General features: G+C 40.1%; 1 protein-coding gene across 2 annotated transcripts in view; it reads left to right on the top strand.

Annotated features, from left to right (window-relative positions):
* The window catches only part of jam3b (junctional adhesion molecule 3b), a 35,410-nt gene extending 14,473 nt beyond the window's left edge, over positions 1 to 20,937 (top strand). Inside the window, exons 2-10 of one of the 2 annotated variants that reach the window (XR_006823253.1) lie at positions 12,864 to 12,932; positions 13,042 to 13,155; positions 13,245 to 13,397; positions 14,358 to 14,560; positions 15,660 to 15,759; positions 15,928 to 16,057; positions 16,174 to 16,228; positions 17,774 to 17,949; positions 18,078 to 20,937. Coding sequence is in view for 1 of the 2 variants with exons in the window: in XM_046040775.1 (XP_045896731.1) it covers positions 12,864 to 12,932; positions 13,042 to 13,155; positions 13,245 to 13,397; positions 14,358 to 14,560; positions 15,660 to 15,759; positions 15,928 to 16,057; positions 16,174 to 16,228; positions 17,774 to 17,809 (860 nt within the window). In the remaining variant the exon portion in view is untranslated. Of the gene's footprint in view, positions 1 to 12,863; positions 12,933 to 13,041; positions 13,156 to 13,244; positions 13,398 to 14,357; positions 14,561 to 15,659; positions 15,760 to 15,927; positions 16,058 to 16,173; positions 16,229 to 17,773 lie in introns of both variants that reach the window. The other variant, XM_046040775.1, reaches the window with a different exon arrangement.
* The last annotated feature ends 438 nt before the right edge of the window (positions 20,938 to 21,375 follow it).

The following is a 21,375-nucleotide window of genomic DNA, read 5'->3' as shown; positions in this document are numbered from 1 at the left end:
CAAACGTTTATTTTCATCATGCTTGAAAAATGCCTGTGTGGAAATTGCATTCCTAATTAGGATTAAGGAAGGGGTCAGGCAGCCTGGACTAGAATGTGAAGCATTTGCAATGAGCGCCGTTGATGCCATCTGTGCAGAGTGTGGTGAGGAGCTAATTCTGGCACCGAGTGTGGCGCGATTTAACACAGATTTTTGTGGTAGCAGCTTCAATTCAAGCATGGGATTTGACTGGAAGTACAGCCCAAAAAACTGTTGCCCTGAGTTGAATTAGCCCCCACCTCCTCCTGTTAGATCTTCTTTAAGCTGACGCCATGGAGCTCCCCAATTCATGTGGACATCCAACATGTGTGGCATGTCAGATTGTTCGCATAACAGAGATTCTGCGCCAGGGGAGGCCCGCTCACCCTCTTGGCCTTATGCTTCGATCTGTTTTGACAAGGCCTTCTCACTGTCTCCCTCAAGAGGCTGACCTGGGCTAGAAAAATGAGTGGCCCATTATTCCATCATGAAGTCGTGGTTTCCCTGGATGCCTGTGAGAGACAGGGAGAGCTACCGCTGCTTACACTTCTTACCTGGGAGGGATCCCAATTAGTAGACTGCGGGGGCTCTGGCTGGTGCTGACAGCCTCTATAAATAGTGCCAGGGCATTTTGAATGCTAACCTGTTCTCACTCTAGCAGCTCACGATTGTAGGATATTACCTGCAATTGTCCACATCATCATAAACTGCTGAGTTTCTACACTTATAGGCTTCCATGTTTGCCATAGGACTTTCTTCCAGCAGCGGTGCACGGAGATATTTAGCACGTTCGCTGACATGAGAAGGCGCTTAAGACTAGTGCTGAGCAACAAGTAAAATTTTTAATCGCATAGTTATGCGCAAAATTGAATCATTTTAAAGTAGTGTATTGCGCACTTATGATTAAGATGGCTATCACGCAAGTTTAATCATTCTGCCAGAACAGTGGTACATGTAAATATTGAGTATTTCATTCGCATTTGCCCCTAAAAATAGATAAGTGCAAACCGAAAAAATGATTTATGAGCATAGAGTGCAAGTAAAGATTACTTCCCAGTGTAATCTTCTTTCCCCCTGCTGCTAATCATTCAAAACATAGTTGGTCTGGCCATTGGGAGCACCAGGAGAAATCCCGGTGGGCTGGTCACTCTGTGGGCCGGTTGAGCAGGCCGTTATACAAAACAAGAGCGATTATTGATTATGCACCAGCCTACAGCCTCCTGCTCAAGATCCTCAATACCAGTTCAACTGTTTTGCCTTGTTCCATTTTACATCCTTGTTACTAAAGTTATTTGTTGAAATATTTTTGCATAAAGCTTGGTTTGGGTTGTGTATATGGTGCTGGTGTATCATGTTATGCATAACTGGTTCAAAAACTGCAAGTCCCACATTCCACAAGCCACAATGCACCAATCACAGCATGAGTTTTCTCTGTGTTTTCACTCAACATTGTGATGAATGATCGGTGTTTTAAAAGCAGTTAGAAATGTGTCAAATATTCAAAGAAATCTGTTTCAATATTTTAACAAGCTTTGTCAATATTCTAAGGCCCATGACAGCTGTCCATATACCAGGGTCTTTACTACCATAGTCACATCCTTATTACACACAAGGAGAAGGAATACACACACACACTGTATAAATATGTATGTAATAAATGGTTGAATTGTTAATAAACTCTGTGTTACTTGAAAATGTTTCACTGTGCATACTCAATTAGGGATATAAGCTTAACATTGAAAAATATGACTATTGGATCTATGGCGTGTTATTTATGGCTCTATTAACAGACCATGTTCCATTCACAGCGACAGTAACAACATACTGTAAATATATATTTAGAAGTCATAAATGAAAATGAACGTTGTGTTTGGTACTCTTTTATTATGTGGAGTACATTCTGATTATACATTCTCACTGTAATTCAGAATACATGTTTTTTTATTTTTTTTATCAACCAAAGTCTCCTTTCTTTCTTTTAAAGAAATACATTAAACTTGCTGGCTTTGCTGGATTAAAAAAGTGTGTTTGGGGGTGGGGAGCACATGTCCCCCCGTCCCTATTGGATTTTACACCGTTCAGTTTGTTTAAATAACAGACTGCCCATAAAGACAAAGGGGGTGTCTCCTTTGATAAAGAGGAGTGGACCTGGAGTACCCTGGAGCTGTTCCATGCCGTCTGTGTCTTCGCTGCACTTTGTTTTAACAGGTAGCTAGCGAGATCGGCAGCAGAGTCCCCGTTATTGCATTTAGGGAGATTTTTCTATAGCAGCAGTGATAAGAATTAGATTTTGCATTGACATTATCACTGTCACTGATACTGTGAACACAGTATTTTTTATTTTAAGGTAATATTGAAAACACAAGGGTTGGGGTTACATTTTCTAGTGGTGTTTAAATTCTTACATTTTGATTTTCGTAAAACATAATTAATGTCGGTGACAGATATAGTCATGTTGCTAATAATTCACATTCAGACAGCCAGAGGATGGGGCACAGTGTTTCAGCAGAGAGTGCAATACTAGAATTACACTGCATCTCAAATATAACTCTGTGGAGTATCATGTTTTCCCAGGATGCCATGACTGAATTTTTGGTCAATAGATTTAGTCCCACTCTTCCACAGTGTATGTGGTCCATGGTTATTGTGTCTTCAGTCACAGAACCCATCGAACATTGTTCTGCTTAATTAAGCATTCATTCTCTCCTACTGCCTGAAACTGTGTCACAAAACAAAGGTCTCCATTGGCATGCGTGGCTGCTGGGACCATGTGAAGAGGCAGTGTGACACCAAACAACAGTACTATTTTTATACAGCTACCAGGATCTGATTATCTCAGGGCCAAGATGTTTCACATGACTTAATGAATGAGTAATATTGTCACTGAAGATCAGTGACGATCAGTCCCTTCTAAATGCCTTATTGTCAAGAACAGCTTTGGCAGCATGAGAGGATACATGGCTTAAGAACAGCGGCCTCGCGTTTTAAGGCATATCAGTCAGACTGTGTGCTCACTTTGTCAGTAGTGTTGCAGCGTGTGATATAAAAAAATAAAGGGATTAAAAGAATTATAATTACAAAACAGCATCTAATATTAACAATTATATAATGCACACTTGTCGACATGAAATCATTTCAGTGCCTATATAGCTTATACAACTCTGACACATCAGGGTTTAGGAATGGAAATGGAAATGTGTTTGCAAGGTTTATATAAAAAGTAAACAATGCACATTAATGCTGTCAGTACATATTAAGTTATATTTGTTGTGACGAAATTGAAAACAAATAATTGATGTGTGACAGTGGTAAAGAAATTTGGCAGGATGTCATAGAGCTGGACAATAAAGCAATAAATTGTTATTGCTTTATTGTTCATTAATTATAGCGTTATCATTTTTTTCAATAACAATATAACAATTGCTCAATAAATATTCAATAAATGTTTGATTTTATTCACTTGAATCATACACGAATTAGGACTTCTTTTTTTATTAAGATGTTTATTTTGTTGAGGAAAAAGGACTGAAAAAAGCTTTTACTTAATTTTATTCATGAATATTTGTTGACAAAGATTTTATCATAATTGTTTTGAATGTTCTACCTCAGATTTGTGAAGTGATCCACTGTTTGGCCTCAAGTGTTGACCATAAAGAAAAGTTTAAACCACAATCGACCATCAGGTTTCTTCAATTTTCACTCAGGAGCTAAAATCAAAGAAATAACGACTTGATACTTAACGTGATAATTATTGATATCAAAAGATGTTAAACTTTTTATCATCCAGCCCTAGGATGTCAGGAGAGTCCACCTATCCACGCTCTGAACAATAAAACTTTTGAAGATACTGTTTATGCCAACTGCAATGTCTTGTAGTAATTGCATTAGGAATATAAGGCTTAAATGGGAAATAGATCAGTGAGACCTGAGTCGTGTGAGAACATTTTAAAGTGGACTGAGATTGAGGAATATATTAGTATTGTTAGACATGTGTGTATTTCCTAAACAGCCATTTAATGTGGAATCTTGTGAGTCTGTGAAGTGATGGCTCAACGTATCGACTGGCATGGCGGGAAGCAAAAGGCATTGCGTTTAAGGTGGAAGAGTAAAAGTTGCTTTTCCCACTCTGTGGTCCAGTCCTGTGAGCTAGACGTACTTAGCTTGAGGTGAAAGGGAGAGCAGGCCAGATGCAGACGCTAACACTGACACAAAGTGACAGGTTCCCAGGCATTCAGTGACACCATCGGCTCCTCCCCTCCACCCTCACGTTGGCTCAGGCCTAGTCTTTGACCCTGCCTAGATCAGAGGGCTCACCAGCAGCATGGTACATGGGTTGCCCCAGCCTGACTGGGCTCACAGATCAGGGCCTGCAGCAGCCTCATATGTAAATGCAGAATAAATGAATACACAAGGAGCCCTTGTGGGGAAAGTGGAACCGTGTTTGAGAACACCTGGAAAAGATAGGGTGCATTTGAATGAACTCCTGATACCAGGATACAACTTTCTAATCAGACAGAATGAGTTTATCCAGCAGGGTAGAATGGTTGGTGGAAATAAAAAAGCCTGTCTGGGACATCACCCTGAGTTCAGGATAAACAGGGTGACTTTTAGTTCAACCGTGGGTCTCTAGCTTAGTTTAATTTAAATTCTACCTTTTAGATAACCTTTTCTGTATTCAGATGGCTTTTCATCCATACTCAGCTGAAGGGCCATTGTGTACATAGGCAGATGTATACGTCCCTCCTTTACCTCCACCTGCAATTTGCAGTTTTCTTCCAAAATATCAAACTATTCCTTAAAAAACATTTGAATAGTTTGCTAATATTCTATTAAATTATCAATATTTTTTCACCTTGTCATTTATGTTGACCAGCCACATCAAAGACAGAAATGGTAAGGCATGGAAGAGGTTAGCTTTCTTTCCTGCCCTTTACAGGAAACCATCAAACCATGACCCAAATACCGACATAAGCAAGCCATGCCTTTAGTCGACCACTCCACTCCTGTTCAGCATGCAGTACATTCATGCGTAGTTTTAATACAGCTACATATTTAGGCACGTGCTGATCTTATCTGTTTTAACCACTCTACACGTGCATTTTAGACTTCATCCTTTGACACAATTTTGGACAGTTCTTCCAAGAGGCTCTTTGAGTCAAGTAATAGATAAAGTGAATATAGACTACTAACATGAGAAAAAGGAACAAAATCACATATGCTTGTGCCTTAGAAGCAAAAGTCTGTGGAAAGCTTCAGTATTTAATGAAATAAAGAACACAATAAAATTTTTGTAACTAAAAGAAGGGTATTTTCTCCAGTCAATCATCAATCTTATAAGGGTTTATTTTTAACTCATAAATAGTTCTTGTGTGTGTCCATGAGTTTCTACAGAGCTATGACAACATACTGACACTAGGGAGGTAAAAGTAGAAAAAAGGGAAAGGGGAGAAGAAAGTTGAACAAACACTTCAAGAAGAGTCCGACACTGGTGGATGACCACAGCTGTGACAATACAACCTGGGGTCTGGTCTCCCTGCCTGCTCAGCCCTAAAACCTCTCTCTCATTGTCATTATGTCACGAGCTTACTGTTTTCATGGAAGAAGACTTGTGAGGTCTGTTCGGTCACTTTCTCCCACAGCTACTAAAACAGGTGGGATCCTGTCAAGGAAGGGAAACTGCAAGTAAGACAGAAGGAGAATCCAGTTACTATGGAAATATCACCAATATTGCTATGGGAACTGGAGCACCAGAGCACGCTTTGTCTAGGATCTGGCTGTAATCGTCTCTCAGAAAGAAGCTTATGGTAATATGTGATGCTCTTATGAATTAATTTGTCAGGCTTTGTGTCCCAGCTGACATCATAGACTTTTATCCAGTAGAAATTAGCGTGTCCTCAGGGTAAAGTATGCAAGACATGAGCAATACACTGTTGAACTTTTTGCTTGCCTCCCATCACTACCCCACTGTTACAGTGCACGTTTTATAAAATCTATAAAGGCCCATTTCACTAATGATTCACAGACATATAATTTGTTTATAACTTGGCATAACATAATAATCCACTGAAAGATTTTAGATTTGTTATACTGAGAAAAAAACATTATAATGTGTGTGAAAGTAAGCTAATGACGCTAGGCTGTTTATTCATGTTTTTTTTACTTTTAATTCAGTCATCCTCATGATGACATCATTGTGATACCATCTCTAAATCTCACAGCACAGTAGACAGTTTTATTTTTTCTTCCTTTAGACTTTTCCTTTCGAACACTTTGGAAATTACCCTTTCCTGGCTCGGCCATATTGTGCTCGGGGCTGACTTTGAACTTTTGAGTGTGACCAGAAACCTAGTGTTCATGTGTGCAGTGCCAAAAACCCAAACCTAGTTTGTGGGAGAACATAAATATTCTCACACGTTTAAAGATGGTTCTGTGTGCTTTGTCTCAACAGAGACTCCTTAAAGGGATGCACAGGTGAAACCCCACAGGCGACATGGCAAACCTCTTAACACAGTATGAATTGTCAGGGGCAGGTCTTTATCCATCTCTCTGAGGTTCCCAAACAAGTCATTTGTAGATGTCACCTTGGACACAACACTATTTTGGATTAAATGATTATTAATCGAAAAGAATTATTAGCGTAACTCCTCACCAGCCAAATTGTTGTTTGCTTCCTTGGTTTGCTTGTTTAAATCTGAAACATGGTGCTGAATACATATCAGTGGTATCTAGGCCATGTTATTCATGTAACATTAGCTACGTGCAGTGATATGTAGCATGTATGTTCTCGTATCCATGCACCTGATCCAAATGTGTGTGTTTGGATGCACATGCTCATTCTACCTCGCTTATATAAGGTGAGATGTCCTTAATGTGGTGCAGAAAATGTGTGACACTTGCAGTATGTTCTCTCCTGTTGTCATTTTTATAAAGTGTTATATCATTATAATATATCATTTGGAGGCCACGGCCTTGGAGATGTCAGTGGTTGATATGACAGGTTGGTGAGCATGCAGGAGTGTTTTATTGAGATCAACGGTCATTTCTGTCGGACAAGAGAAGAAATAAACTGCTCAATCTGTACTTATTAAACAGACAGCACTCCAGCGATTCAGAGTGAGAAGAATAATGAATAAAAATATAATAATAATAAAACAGCCTTGTGGTGGGTGATATCAACAGCTCATCTCCTCACAGAAAGCCTGACAGGGCCGCCACTCGAGCAGCACTCAACTACTTGAAGAGTTTTCAAACAGCAACTGGTTGATAGCAAGTGAAACTGGGTGTGTGGACTTTGATGTCTGAGATTTTCCAAAGGGGCGTGGGAATATTCTCCACAGGCACGAGGCGGAGGTGTTCCACAGGGAATATCACTAGGTTGCCTAATTGAATCTTTCTATTTATGATAGCGGCCTCACCTCTCTGGATTCACCGAGCAGCGGTGCAGGAAACAAGCGCAGTGTCCCAGGGGGAGCAACAGAAAAAAGGAGGGATTCATTACACGGTGCAGGCATAAGGAAATACCCCGCTCCTCTGTGCCTATTGTATTATTCAGTGATGTAAAACCTGTGGGGGGTTTATGAGGGCATTACACTAAGATTACAGAGAAAACCCTGCGCCCAGAATGGGGGGAGATTAAAAAAAAAAAAAAAAAAAGAAACTTTGATGCAGATTTGCGGATCTCACACAGCTGTGTCCAACCAAGAAGGAAAAAAACGGGAAGAAGGGAAACAGAGGAATGAAATACATGGCTTATGTAGGTCACTGAGCACCTGCACGCAAAGCTAATCATCTATATCACACACATTATACACACACACCTGACACTTGGCTCTAGTGTGTCAGAGGGTAAGAGAAAAAAACAAAAAGAATAACTGGTAGTTCATCATTGGCTCCATTGGTACGAGAGATGAGACAAGAACACAGACAGGATGGGTACGACATGATCAGGGAAGGATGTGCCAGACGCATTGGAGGAGAGAGACAGCGCTCTCATAACACACAGTCAGCACTTCCTGAGCTTTCATCAAGCTCAGATACCAGACAGTCCAGCTGTTTCTCACTGCTACCAGCTAGAAAAAGATGCAACCTTTGGTGAAAGGATAGCCAGAAGAATGCAGTTATTTAATTCTTTGCTCAGATATTTAGGATGAGCGTTATATTAAATGATGAAATATATATGTTATATAAAATGATGAATTATTTAATCATTTATGAAAAGCTACGTATATTGGAAGTCACTTCATTCGCTCAGCCACACCAGTAAATGATTAGGAACTGCCTTAAAGACTTTGTAAATTCCTAAAGAGTCTTCAGTTGTGTCCAACCGTCCAAACCCCAAAGAGAATAATTTTATTATCATAGATTAAATACAGCAAAAAAATAGTAAATATTGTTTGAGCGGCTCAAACAAGCACATGTTAGCATTTTTGCTAAATTACTCACACAATGAATCAGTTATTTAAATAGTTGCAGTTGAATTTCTTGTTTGTTGGTTTATCAATCAAATAATTGACTTTTTGTTTCAGCTTGCTGTACGGTGTCTGCTGTAATATCCAGTTAAAATTCTGTTTGTCCACTGCCCCCTCCATTAAATCAGAGATGATTCAAAGAGAGAGAGATTGTAATCAGAGAAAAAAAACAATAAACACTTTTTTCAAAATACTCATATCCAAGACAGTGCCACCTGAAAGCTGTTGGAATACAGTTGTGGCCCGTTGTATACCGTTGGAGCGAAGGGTTAGTCAGAAATATCATTGTAACACTGTGCAGCATCATATAAATTCACAATTTCGATGATGCTGCACAATACATTGCATGCTTCTTTCTAAACCAAATGGTCTCTGGGATTCTTCAGTTACACACAACAATAACTGTCAAGATTTGTTTTCATTTCAGTTTAGTTCTTCCTGTGTCGTTGCTTGAGTTATTGTCGTAGATGAACTTTAGTCGTTTGAGCCGGGGGTCTCGTGTGTTTTCCTGGACAGCTGTTTCCATGGCAGACCTCTCAAGCTTTTTATCTCTACGTCAAGCTCACTTAGGCACCTAATCTGCACTAATACTCTCCGAATTAAAAGGGGGGGAGGGGGGTAAAACTGAGTGTTGCATTTACTGGAAAGTCATAGTACTAAATGAATCACCTGGAATAATTTGTTATCATCTATCACATCAGCTTTGGATTCTATTTCACACCCCATATTCTGATAGTCTGGACTCTTGGCATACTTGGCCCAGTTAGATTTGCAATAAGTTACACAAGTACATACAGCACATTAAACATCACATACACAAGTATTGGCAGGAACAGTGTAATAGCATATTTATAGCATTAAGCACATGGATGAATAAAATTACCTGACATGGACTGTTATTGAAGAACAGGTATTTGCACCATTGTGTAAGCATGGATATTTCTTCCTTTCAGTGTAAAGAAAGGATTACCCATCAGCCACTTGTCATCAGAAGACGGTTTACATTTCATTATCACAAGAATCTAGCAACAGTATAAGCAGCTCTCAGAAACTGTGGGAATTAAATAGCATTCCTCCTCTGTGCACAGCTTTTAATTCTGCCAGAAGTGTGTGGGCTTTTCTGCATGAAGCAGTGTGGAGAGGGAGTCAAACAGGTGACAGGTTTTGACTGGATTGGCGCTGTTTCAACTGTCACATTTCTGAAAATGAGTGCAGATTCTCATCCTCAGTCCTTTGCAATTCTTTGTTAAAGGTCTTAGTTAGAAAACACTACTTGTGTAGGTTGTCAAGAACTTTTTTTCAGTGCTCTGGGGCTAAACTTATTCCGCTTGGGAGCAAACTTTATTGTCTTTGCTTCTGTAGCACAGTGCAGAATAAATAATGTCCTGAGATGCAAAGCCAGATCAAATATTTAGATTTTTTTTAAATTAACATTAGCAGTAAGTTGCAAATAAGAAGAAAATCAGTTTCATTGTTGTCCTAAATTGTTGTACTGTTGAGCTATATTTCTCTCTAGGTAGCTTCAAATAATAATGTAATAGTTTATTGTTGTAACTTGTAACCCCCTGGAGATCCCAGCAGCACCCTGGTTGGGTTTCAGGGTTTTGCTCCTGGACTCTTCAGCGGGGAAGATGTTTGTGTAGGCTGCTTAGAACCAAGTTTCTTAATTGACTTTTCTTCATAGTTGTTATTTGTCACCGGTAACCTTGATTTTATATGTTCATACCCACATTGTATCTGATCCATGAATAACAATAAAAAGTCCCAGCATGAGCTCTAAACTTTGAACAATCCAGACTTCCTCAGGGCGGAGCTCTTATTGTCAAACGTAGGTGTGACCTACTTTTGACCTGCATGCGTGTTATTACACGGACAGTAAGCAGTGGCTACAAACAAGCTGTCGTCTTGTCATGATCTCCAGAAAGACCGTGGGCTAATCAGCTTACCCTGTCTGCTCTGGCAGGTGACCCTAGACACAGAAGCTATGTATCCAGATGACAGTTGGTGGAGGTCAGGTTATCCCCATTTTTTTTAAATTACAGGCCCATGAGCATTTCCACCACTAATTAGTAGCAGAATACGCCTGTGTACTGTGTGCACCATTCAGTGTCCCTGTGTTGCTCGTCTTATCTTCTTTGGGTTGTTTTTTGTGTATCGATTGGATTTGACTCCGATTTTGGCTGATTCTGATTTTCCTTCTTTCTAAAAACTATAATTGACAGCGTAAACAAACATTTTTGTGTATTTTGTTTCCATTAATATTTCCTTTTCTGACTTGGATCCATTTAACTGTATGTTCATTAATAAACACTATTAAATAATTTAGCATTTTACTCACTCAGACATCTCAAAATATAAAACGCTCCAGGTCAAACTGAATGACAATGTAACTGTAGGGGGGAGAGCAATATTTGTCATTTTTATTTGAAAATATTTGGAAGAATACATTACCCTATTTCTAGCATATACTATTTCTTATCTCACCATTTAAATTCTAATTCTACACCTTATTTTAGTGTTTACTCAGACAACTACAACCACACTAATTCTGCTCACCTTGCTTTTCCCTTCAGACACACACACCTACACCTCTCTCTCCCTGTATCTGTCTGCTCTGGTGACTTTATTTGACAGCACCAACTGGTGTTTATATTTTTTGTCACCCATGATTTAATTAGCGACTGTACACTGAAAGCTGTGTTCACTGTGTCTTTGCCTGCTCCGTGCTTGTAAAATATCCACCGTGTCCGCTTCTTCTAGCCTAATACAAGATAGCGTCTCTGTGTATTTCTCTGCAGGTGTACATTGCAAACGTTGTGTGTTCTTCACTCCCAGTGAAGAACTTCCTCGCCTGCGACATGTTTTAGCGTGTGTGTGTGTGTGTGTGTATATATGTGTGTAACTGTGACACTATCCGATTATTGTCTTACGCCGTCAAGTGCAGCACACGTGTAATGTTAGTGTGACCAGCACAAAATCGGACATTTGGCGCTGCTTGGCGGCGATTAATCATCACCGATTAAGCTGAAAACCGTCTAATTCCGGTCCCCAGCCGGTTGATTGGTGCATCCATAGTTTTTTGTCTCTGTCATCATTTTGCATCTGTTGTCATTTGCGGTCGTTTGTTGTTTGTTTGTTGTTTGTGGTCATTTCGCATCTCTTTGGAATCACTTTGTCTCTTTGCAGCCATTTTAGTAGTTTTTTGTCTCTGTGGTCCTTTTGCCTTCCTGTTTGGTTGTTTTCTGCTCTGTAGTTGTTTGACTTTCCAAAAAGAAATTGTAACTTCACACAGAGGTTCTGGTCCAAGGGCTCTGGGCCCCTATGCAGTAACTACTATTGGGGGGGGGGGTGCAGTCATTCCTGGGCACTATTTAAGCATTTGATGCTTAGTCCACAAGAACATGCTCCAAAGTTTGACTACTGAAACAAATATGCGTTAGTCAATTAATCATAATCCAGGTCAGCTTGATGTTATAATCCATTTCTGTACAATAGATAGAATAAATTAAATGCACTAAATGCTGAGGTGTATGTTTAGCAAATAAAATCGATGACAGGAGGTATAAATCATGTTACAATTCACTTTTTCTATTTTAAGATTCAGAGGTTAGCAGCAAGAGAGGTTCCACAAATGGAGATTAGGCATTCCATAGATTTTCAGTGACAGTACAATCTGCACAAGTGACCCTGCATCCAAGAGCCAGACCATCCTTTAATGTCTCTGCAAGGGTTCATGAGTGTGTTCCTCAGTTAACATTCATGTGGAAGTGACTTTGTGCGGATTTGTTTGTGGACATAGGCTGTCAGGATGATTCAGCAGTGCCCCCTCCCAAGGCCCTAGCCCTCCACCACATACCAACACAGATCTTTCGGGGGTGCTTTTGCACCATTAGTCCCACATGGGAAACAGCATCAGGCTCAGAGAGAGAGTAAGACAGAGAGAGAGAGAGAGAGAGAGAGAGAGAGAGAGAAGGGCTCGCCAGGCGGTTGAACTCCTGGCATGGTGAGCCTGCCCTGAAAAGGGCACATGCCTCCCTGCGCAATTATCCACTGTGCATAGAAACAGCACCCCCACCCTCAACACACACACACACAATGGTTTGACCAACACAACTAAAAATGGAAGATGGAGCACCAGGATGTTAAAATCATCACAGTGATGTGGAATTGACATTGAGCTTCACTTTAATTGTGTTTGTGAAATTGAAAATGAGTGAAGGTGTTACAAACATCCCCAAGGAGAGTGTTAAAATAAGCCCAGCACATCAGTAGATGTCAGCTGGTATTGTGCATATAGCATGAGATCATCCCTGTATCATGAAAATTCATGCTCTGGAGCGTCTCATGTTGCATTGCCTCTTCGCTCTTGTTTTGCAGGCTACTTCAACACACTAGCAGTGGTCCTGAAAACAAGTAACGAATCACCGTGGACTGATGAGTTTGACAGTAAGAGCTTGTGAAGAAATACCACCACTAAAAACTAACAGATTGTTTATTTCACATCAGTCTTGAATGAATCCCCTGTCATATCACTCCATTTTTCTCTATCCTGCAGAAATTGAGTTATCATGCATAATTGAGTCCATTACTACAACCAATCCCAGAATTGAATGGAAGAAGATAACAAGCGAGGGACCAAGTTATGTGTACTTTGACAAGAAGATCTCAGGTACAATTGTGCAAAAAAAGTCAAATTTCAGTCTCTTCTAGTTTCTACAGTTTCTACATTTGTTACTGACATTGTTTTTCCTTCGACAGGTGACCTGGAGAACAGAGCGATGATCAGAGAACCTGCCACATTACTGATAACCAACGCCACAAGATCGGACACAGCGAAATACCGTTGCGAGGTCACTGCCGCTGATGACCACAAGTCATTTGATGAGATTGTGATTGACCTTGTTGTAAGAGGTACTTACCTGCATCATTTATTAATCAGTGTGTTTTAGGCCATGTGAGACAGACATATGAAAATATGACAAAGATTCTTCTAAATGGAGAAAACAAGTCATTATAATGCCCTTAAAGAGAGACCTTGCTCAGTGATTCACACTTTAGATGCTGTAAGATGAAACCGTGTTGTAGGTCGCACCATCCCCTTGGCATACATACGAGGATGTGTTATGACCAGACCTGCCCAGCTGCAAAGGCGTGTTCTGGGCTATAAGAGGAAACCTCTGAAACTGCATCTGCTCTGAATTGCAGTGCTAAAGAAAGCAAGCACTGCATGTTTTGGTGGCGTTTTTTGGCACAGGCCAAAAATCATGTACCCGTCCGGTCCTGTCAATGCTGTCAGGCCAGTGAACCATAAGGGGTCAGGGTGACATTGTTTTTTTAAAAGCATCAAAGTCAAACATAGACCCAGCAGCATCATGAAAGAATGTGTCAGTTTGTTCATCACTGTGATGCTTGCAGAACATAAAAAACTCAGCTGAAGTAGAAAGACTTCGTGTAGTGACCAGTGGGAGTATCAGAGCCTTTAAGTACAAGTATAGAAGTATTATTAGTAAAATGTACTTAAAGTATCAGAAGTATTCATTGTGCAGAAATGGGCTCTGCATCAGTGTTTTACTATAAGAATGTTACTGCAATAATATTACTGCTACATTAATGTGTGTTGCATTTTACTGCTGTAGATGTTGAAGGTTGAGCAGATTTTAACTACTATATCCTGATGGGTAGTTTAATCTACAGCAATGCATCGTATTCTATAAGATCATCATATGTCTGTAGAGAACCACCTATGTCTCAAAAGTTCATTTTTCATTTGCCTCTGAGATGTAGTGGAGTACTTGAGTTAATGTAGTTATATTCCACCACTGATACTATGGTATGATGGTAACTCTGGTCATGTGTTTTCTGTCACCACAGTAAAGCCGGTGGTGCCAAAATGCAGTGTCCCAAAATCAGTGCCTTTTGGGAAGTCAGCTGAGCTGAGCTGTGTGGAGGAGGAGGGCTTCCCCAAGTCTCAGTACCAGTGGTTCAAGAACAGGGAGGAGATCCCCAACGACCCTAAGACCAGCCTCAAGTTCTTCAACTCCACATACACGCTCAACGCAGAAACAGGAACTCTGGTTAGTATGCTTGCGCATGTGTTTGTACAAGGACACGCATGAGCGGCAAGGGCGGGGCAGCGAGGACGGTGGCCTGACGCCCAGGGGTGGGGGCAGATATTTTGGGGAGACAGTTGATGGTGCGAGAGGGCTCGAGCCACGAGGGGAATCTGCTGTCCTCGTTTGCACATTCCTCAATTCTCGCTTGCTGTCCAGCACGGCTCGATGTGCTCAGCGCCTCGCCTCCAACACTCTGCTATCAAGCTTCACGCTGGCCTCTAAGATGTGACACACCAGAGCACGCTACACAGTTAGTCTTTATGTGAAATGTATTATTATTTTGTTTTTCTGCAGTTGTACAGTATTTAAATATCTTTAAGCTTAAACATACATTTTTAAATAAATTTCACATAAATAAGTGTATACACATAACAAAGGGGGGGGGAAGATAACTAAAAGGAAACATACAATACCAAGTTGTTACCTAAAAATAAATAACAACAATAATACATGTAAATATTTTAGAAATCTTCTTTTAAACCTCAAGTTAAACTTCTCTGTACATCTATCACCAACAAAGTAGTTTTGAAAAGGCTAATGTAATGTAGCAAGCTTCTCTGGTATGTCGCCTTAAAGACTGACAGCACTGTTGCGTTTAGTAGTATATGTACTTCTTCTCTTCCTTCACTGAATCCCAGAGGATTTAATGTGATATCGGCAAAGAACACCTCTGGCCGCTGAGTTCACTCTTTAATCAGAAACAGACAGCAAGGAAATCCAGTTCTGTTTAACGGTCATATTTAACATCCCCTGACATGGTAATGACATTTTGTCTCCCATCATAAAGAATGTAAATATGGTGTGAAGGTCACTCCTCTACACACAGTAACTGCCAGGACTATTATTTCCCTTCGTGCTGACTGTATCCACATCTGCCTCTGTGCCTCTGTGACTTTATACTGACTTTATTTAACATCAATATATCAGTCCATACAGATCATAATAGAATTGATCAATTGATCTTCTATAATCAGCTGTTGACTGAAGAAACGTTGACAGTATGAGCATTAGATTTGGACTTGCATTTATCACATTTATGCATGTGACTTGTCCATTGCAGAAATTCAGCGCAGTCAGAAAAGAAGATGCAGGCGAGTACTTCTGCAGAGCGAAGAACGATGCAGGACACTCCGAGTGTCCAGCCCAGCAGATGGAAGTCTGTAAGTCTGTCACAGATACAAATACGCATCCTGTGTGGTGATGAAAAAAAACAATCAGAGCTGATTTAAAGACACAATGAAGACTCCACTGTGTCACTCAGTCTTTAAAGGTCAGGTAAACTAAAAATGTCAGTGTTTAATTTCTCCATTCTTACTTCAACTCCACAGATGATATTGACGTTGTTGGGATTGTACTGGGAGTGCTGGTGGTGGTCGCAGTGCTGTTGTGTATAACAGTGGGGATCTGCTGTGCGTACAAGCGAGGCTTCTTCTCCAGCCAAAAACAGACGGGAAACAAGTAAGAGATCAAGACATCCTCTCATTCATGTGATCCACAAACACATGTTTTCCTCTCTAACCAGCACTGCTTTAACCTATCATCCATAACACCCTGATCTGCTTTGTGTCTTTCAGTTACAAAGTTCCAGCTAAAGGAGATGGGGTGGATTACGTCAGGACGGAGGACGAGGTTTGTATATAGCAGTTAGGTCTAGATGCCTATAGAATTTACAAATGATGCTCTTAAAAGAGAATATAGATCATTTTGAAACTGCTGAAGGATTGTCCATTCAGCAGTAATACAAAGATTATAAATTATGGTTAATGGGCTTAAACTGGCAGAGCCACCTTTGTGCTCCTTTAATGAGCCACACCTGGTCTGCATCTACCAGACACCACAGGCCAGATGGATAAATGATGTGTGCGCACCAAAACCATGCATACACCATTTCCCTGTATATGAAGTGGTATTTCTAAAAGACAAATAATGACGGCAATTTTCCAAACTATCGTTATTTTATTACAAGGTACAAGGTTGTTTATTAGTCATTATACAGCACAAGGCTGCATAACGAAACAAAATGTGTAGTTCCTTCATGCTACACACAAAACATATAATTAAGTGTAGGCCTACATTAAAATATGGTAACATCTAAAATAAAACAATATATACAGTTATTTATATACATATATACATACGCGTAAACACCCCGAACACTCTGCAGTGCATTTTTCGATTTTGCATCTGGGGTGAATGTAAAGAGCAGCAACCAGATGATAATATGAAAGTTTCATCTTCACAATAAACAGTCTGACATTTGGAGTCCATCTTGACTGTGTTGAGTCCACTTCCTCTCATCTTGCCGGAGTCTTGCGCTGACAGCTCGGAGCGCGGACCACCTGCCGTGTGCTTGATCCGGGACGTTGATGGGGCAGGTCTCTGTAAGGATGTGGGCACAACAGTCTCTGAATTCCGTTGTCCGGTCAACATGAGTGCCATTTTGTCCAGACCAGTTCTTTAGGGGCAGAATTAAGTCCAAGCTGGATCAGCATGGCTGCTCTCCTGGCTCTCTTTCCTCTCCTCTGAGCGATCACTGGTCTGGTCCGGTTGTTTGTTTGTTGTTATTTTCCTTGTGTTTATATTCTTTTCATGTTATCCTTTATTGTGAAGCACTTTGTAGCCTGTTTAATATGAGCAGTCTAAACTAAATTGATTATCTTTCTCGATGTCTAAATAATAAAGAACCTGTTAGCCGCCGATGATGGTTAACGGGCACATGTGATGAATTAATGGTCGCTATAAATAACACAGTCAGGCATAATGACAGCAGCTCTGGCAGTGTTGGAAAACCTTGCTGATGGGGCACAGTCGGTAAAATTGCACTTCTTCTTTGAAGTTCTACCGAGTGGTCGAGCAGGCACTTTTTATCTGATGAAAAGAATGCATATCTGTAGATCTACACTGTGGTTTCTGAATGGGATGTGGCTCATCGCCTACTTTGGTACTTAGATTGTTTATATAATTCAAGAAGTTAAACTATTGCTATTTCCTGTTTTGTAGAGCAGTAAACTGCCAAGTAAGAGTTGAACTGTTAGAGAAAGCAACGGTCAATATGAGTGTAGAGTATTTTCATTTAAGAGTAGGAGGAAAATGGCAAAGAATATCTGTATTACTGTGGAACCACTTCTGCCATATGATGAATTATTAAATATTGCTTCTCTGTGTTCTCTGCAGGGGGATTTCCGACACAAGTCGTCATTTGTGATCTGAAATGGGAGAGGATGATGAGGGGCATTTTGCTGAGCGAAAGACGTGACACGCGGGACTGCTCTCCACGCTGTCTGACCACAGAGCTGCCCCAGTTCATGCTCTGAGCTCGGCTGAAACCCAACCACTCAAGTTTGCCAAAGGTGACAAGATTCCACAGGACAACAATATCTAAAACTATTACACATGTAGGGACTGTGTCATTCATTTGTCAACGTTTATCACCACCAACTGAATTCTTTTGCTAAATTAGGGAGTTTTTACTTTACAGTCGTTGCATGGTTTTAAACACCTGTCGAGGCGGAGAAAGCGGAAACATTTCTTTGCCCTGCCAGGTAGAAACGGCGGAGTCTCTTTCCTCCACCGCCAGCCGATCATGACATCTTTCTACTGTAAAACATTTAGCTTCAAGCCTTTTGTCATTTGTATAACATTTCTTTTCTACTGTTGAAATTTGTCGGACTATTTTTGATGGAATATATTTTAAAATGCCTATAGATAAAGGTTTACTTTTTTAAATATTTGTAAAATACTAACATGTGTTTTGTTTTTTTTTTATTTGGTTGTGGATAAAAAAATATGGAACACTTTAACCACTTTGCATCAAGCTGTAAGCTTTTACACCTTTGCAATCGGAAGAAAGAAAGACAAATGAAAAATGACTTGTATTAGCATATCAAGATGTGGTTCTTGATCAGCGGTCTTACATATTTAATTTCTCCGCTGGGAATGCCCAGTTTCTGTTGTGAGAGACTTCCATGTTGATTTTTGTAGATAGTCTTTGTATAGAGGCTTTGAAGAGTGCCAGTCAAATGCTGTGAAACACTGTACACAATCAGTGCCGCATTTTCTTGATTTTTAAGTGTCCTTCTTTGCTTGCTGTTAATCTTGTATATATTGAATTTGCTGTCCAGGATAGAGTTTTGCTGTCGTACGTATGTTCAGTGTTACACTATAATAATACTAGTATAATACTTATTAGACAGGGTTTGTAAGTTAACCTTCCAGACCAAACAAAACTCCATGATAAGTTGTAATACTGTAGTACTGTAAAACTAGACATGGTGTAAAAGTCTCTATTCAGAATTTGGAATAGAAAGATCTGTCTGTTACTGTGAGTGACAGCTCAAACCTGTTATCAGGACTTTGTTATTTTAACTACTGAGTCACTTATTTTTAAGCTACAATTACAAAAGGTATCAACAACACTGGTGAAAATGACCCAGCTGTATAGTACACACACAGAGTACTGCAGTCAGATCGACCAGAGTAATCACAATATACAATCTCTGACACGAATCCTGGTCCAATCTGTTTACAGACCTGTTTTTGCTAATACGTGTGCTGATTAGTACAGTAGACCTTATCTAACATTTCTAACCTTTAGTTGTGACTAAATGTTTTAGATGGAAAGAAAATCATGTTCGGTTCGACTGAAGCTCATATTGTACTCATTCCTCTCAGCTGAAGGCACACAGATCTGATTCTACACCCGAGTGTTACAGTAACATACAGCTGGGGTCTGGAGGGTTAACAGCTGTACTGATTGTATATAGATATTTCTTTTTTCCTCTCTCTCTCTCTCTCTCTCTCTCTCTCTCAAGAATATGTAAAGTGGTGAAAAATGTAAACATTTCCTATTTGAGGCGACATGAAACTCTTTCCATTTGTAAGACAGAGAAAAGGTAACATTTTGTCACGTCATTCATAACACATGAACAACAGCTTCCTAACAGCAGAAACAGCAAATTCAGTCATGATTCAATCCGTGTGTCAGTCTTAAAAACGCTGACCAGAAAAAAACAATCAAGCAAACGCCTGATATACACTTTTATGCTGCTCACATGAATCTCTTATTCAGCTGTTATGAATGTTTTTTAATCGGCAAGCCTGGTAAAATGTTACCTGAATATCAGTCATGGTAGAGACGATCTGCCCACCATTTGCACATAGGAAGTTGTCAACACTGCTCAGTCTTTTTCCAAGTTAACATGTTGCATTAAGGAACCAAGAGAAAACATTTCTAAGTGTGCTTAAGTTCACAAATGACTCCTGTTACAGGAATATCGTGTGGTGAGATACAAGTCACGCAGCTCACACAGATGCACACATTTCCCCTGCTCATTTGTACAAATTTCATTCCTCTTAAGTGCCTTCTGCCTTTAAAGTAGTCCAGTTTCTCTACAGCCATGCTCTCTCCCACTTTCTATGATACTCAATGGTCGGAGGCTTTGTGTTTTGCATTCATTTAACCACAAGCACGGCGTTTGAGAGGAATGATATCACCGCAAATTTCCCCCTTCTCCTTCTTTACATGCGTATCTGCAAATTTGTAAATAGCATTTTTCATAGATATGAAGGTGTAGACACGTTGAAGTAGAATAGAAATATATTAGTGCCTAAATATAGTGGGAATTATTTTTGGTAAAGACACATAGCACTATTAGGCAAAAGAAAAAGATGGATACCCAAAGCAGGGACATTTTATAACACGTTCAAAAAGACCCATTCTCCTGGTTAACTGAGGTCTGTTTTCATTCATAACACTGACAGCCGGGGGAATTTGACCCACAACTGCTTTCAGAAATGAACCCAATGCTCAAACCAAGAGTTGACTCAGTATTCATGAAGGTGTCATGCAGCTGTAATGGAGCTGACATTGTTCAGGCAGTAGGAACCGTTTTGTTTTTTGTTTTTTTTTTTAAATTGGAGTTCATGCAAAGCGTCAGCCTCAGACAACAAACAGGAATTCATATACAGCAGCTATACGTAGGCTTACAGCTAGCCCACAGGCAGTCCTGAACGTGTCTGTAGTCTGGTTAGATGTAAGGCAGCGCTGATAGAGATTATATTTACTTCACAGTGAGCAATGGTTTCCACGGTGTGTTCAGCATTAGGGGAGAAAGTTAAACCAAGCTCACCACTGTGTTTCAACTCAAGGATGGCAGCGCTCCACTGATCCAGCACTGTAAAACTGTTACTGACTGAGGACTGGTACATCATGTAAGGAAACATGATTTTCTGAACCAAACTCACATACAGTAGAATGTCCATTTGGGGCCTGCTGGGGTTGTTTCTGTTCATTTTAGAACCACTCTATTTGTGATTAATAAAACTCACTTCTAATATTACTGGAGACATCTGTGTTTGCTTTTTGTGTGTGTGTGAGAGAAGTAAAGATTTTGCATCTGTGCTGTCAGTCTTGTCATTTCATAATTTCTCTGCTACTCCCAATCCTCCTCAACTACTCCAGAGTCTCCCGCTGTTCACAGAAATCCTATTCAGTATGAAAGTCCATCAAATATCCCACTGACAGCATCAAAAGCCGTAATCTATTAGTGGGAGTTAAGCCATTTCCACTTTCTGCGCTGAAAACAGCGTTCTTGTTCTTCTCTGGTACTGTGCCAACTGGCAGCCAGTTCCTGGATAGAGAGCATTAGAATCAATGAGGGAGCAGGGAGAATATATTGTAGTTTGCAGCAAGATCCAGTGGACAGCTTTATTTAATTCACAGAAATATCTATTCAAGTGTGGGTCACTAATTTGGTTCAACGTGGGATGAAAAAACA

Source organism: Micropterus dolomieu, linkage group LG23 (assembly GCF_021292245.1).
Source record: "Micropterus dolomieu isolate WLL.071019.BEF.003 ecotype Adirondacks linkage group LG23, ASM2129224v1, whole genome shotgun sequence".
NCBI lineage: Eukaryota > Metazoa > Chordata > Actinopteri > Centrarchiformes > Centrarchidae > Micropterus > Micropterus dolomieu.
This window is presented reverse-complemented; position numbering and strand designations above follow the sequence as displayed.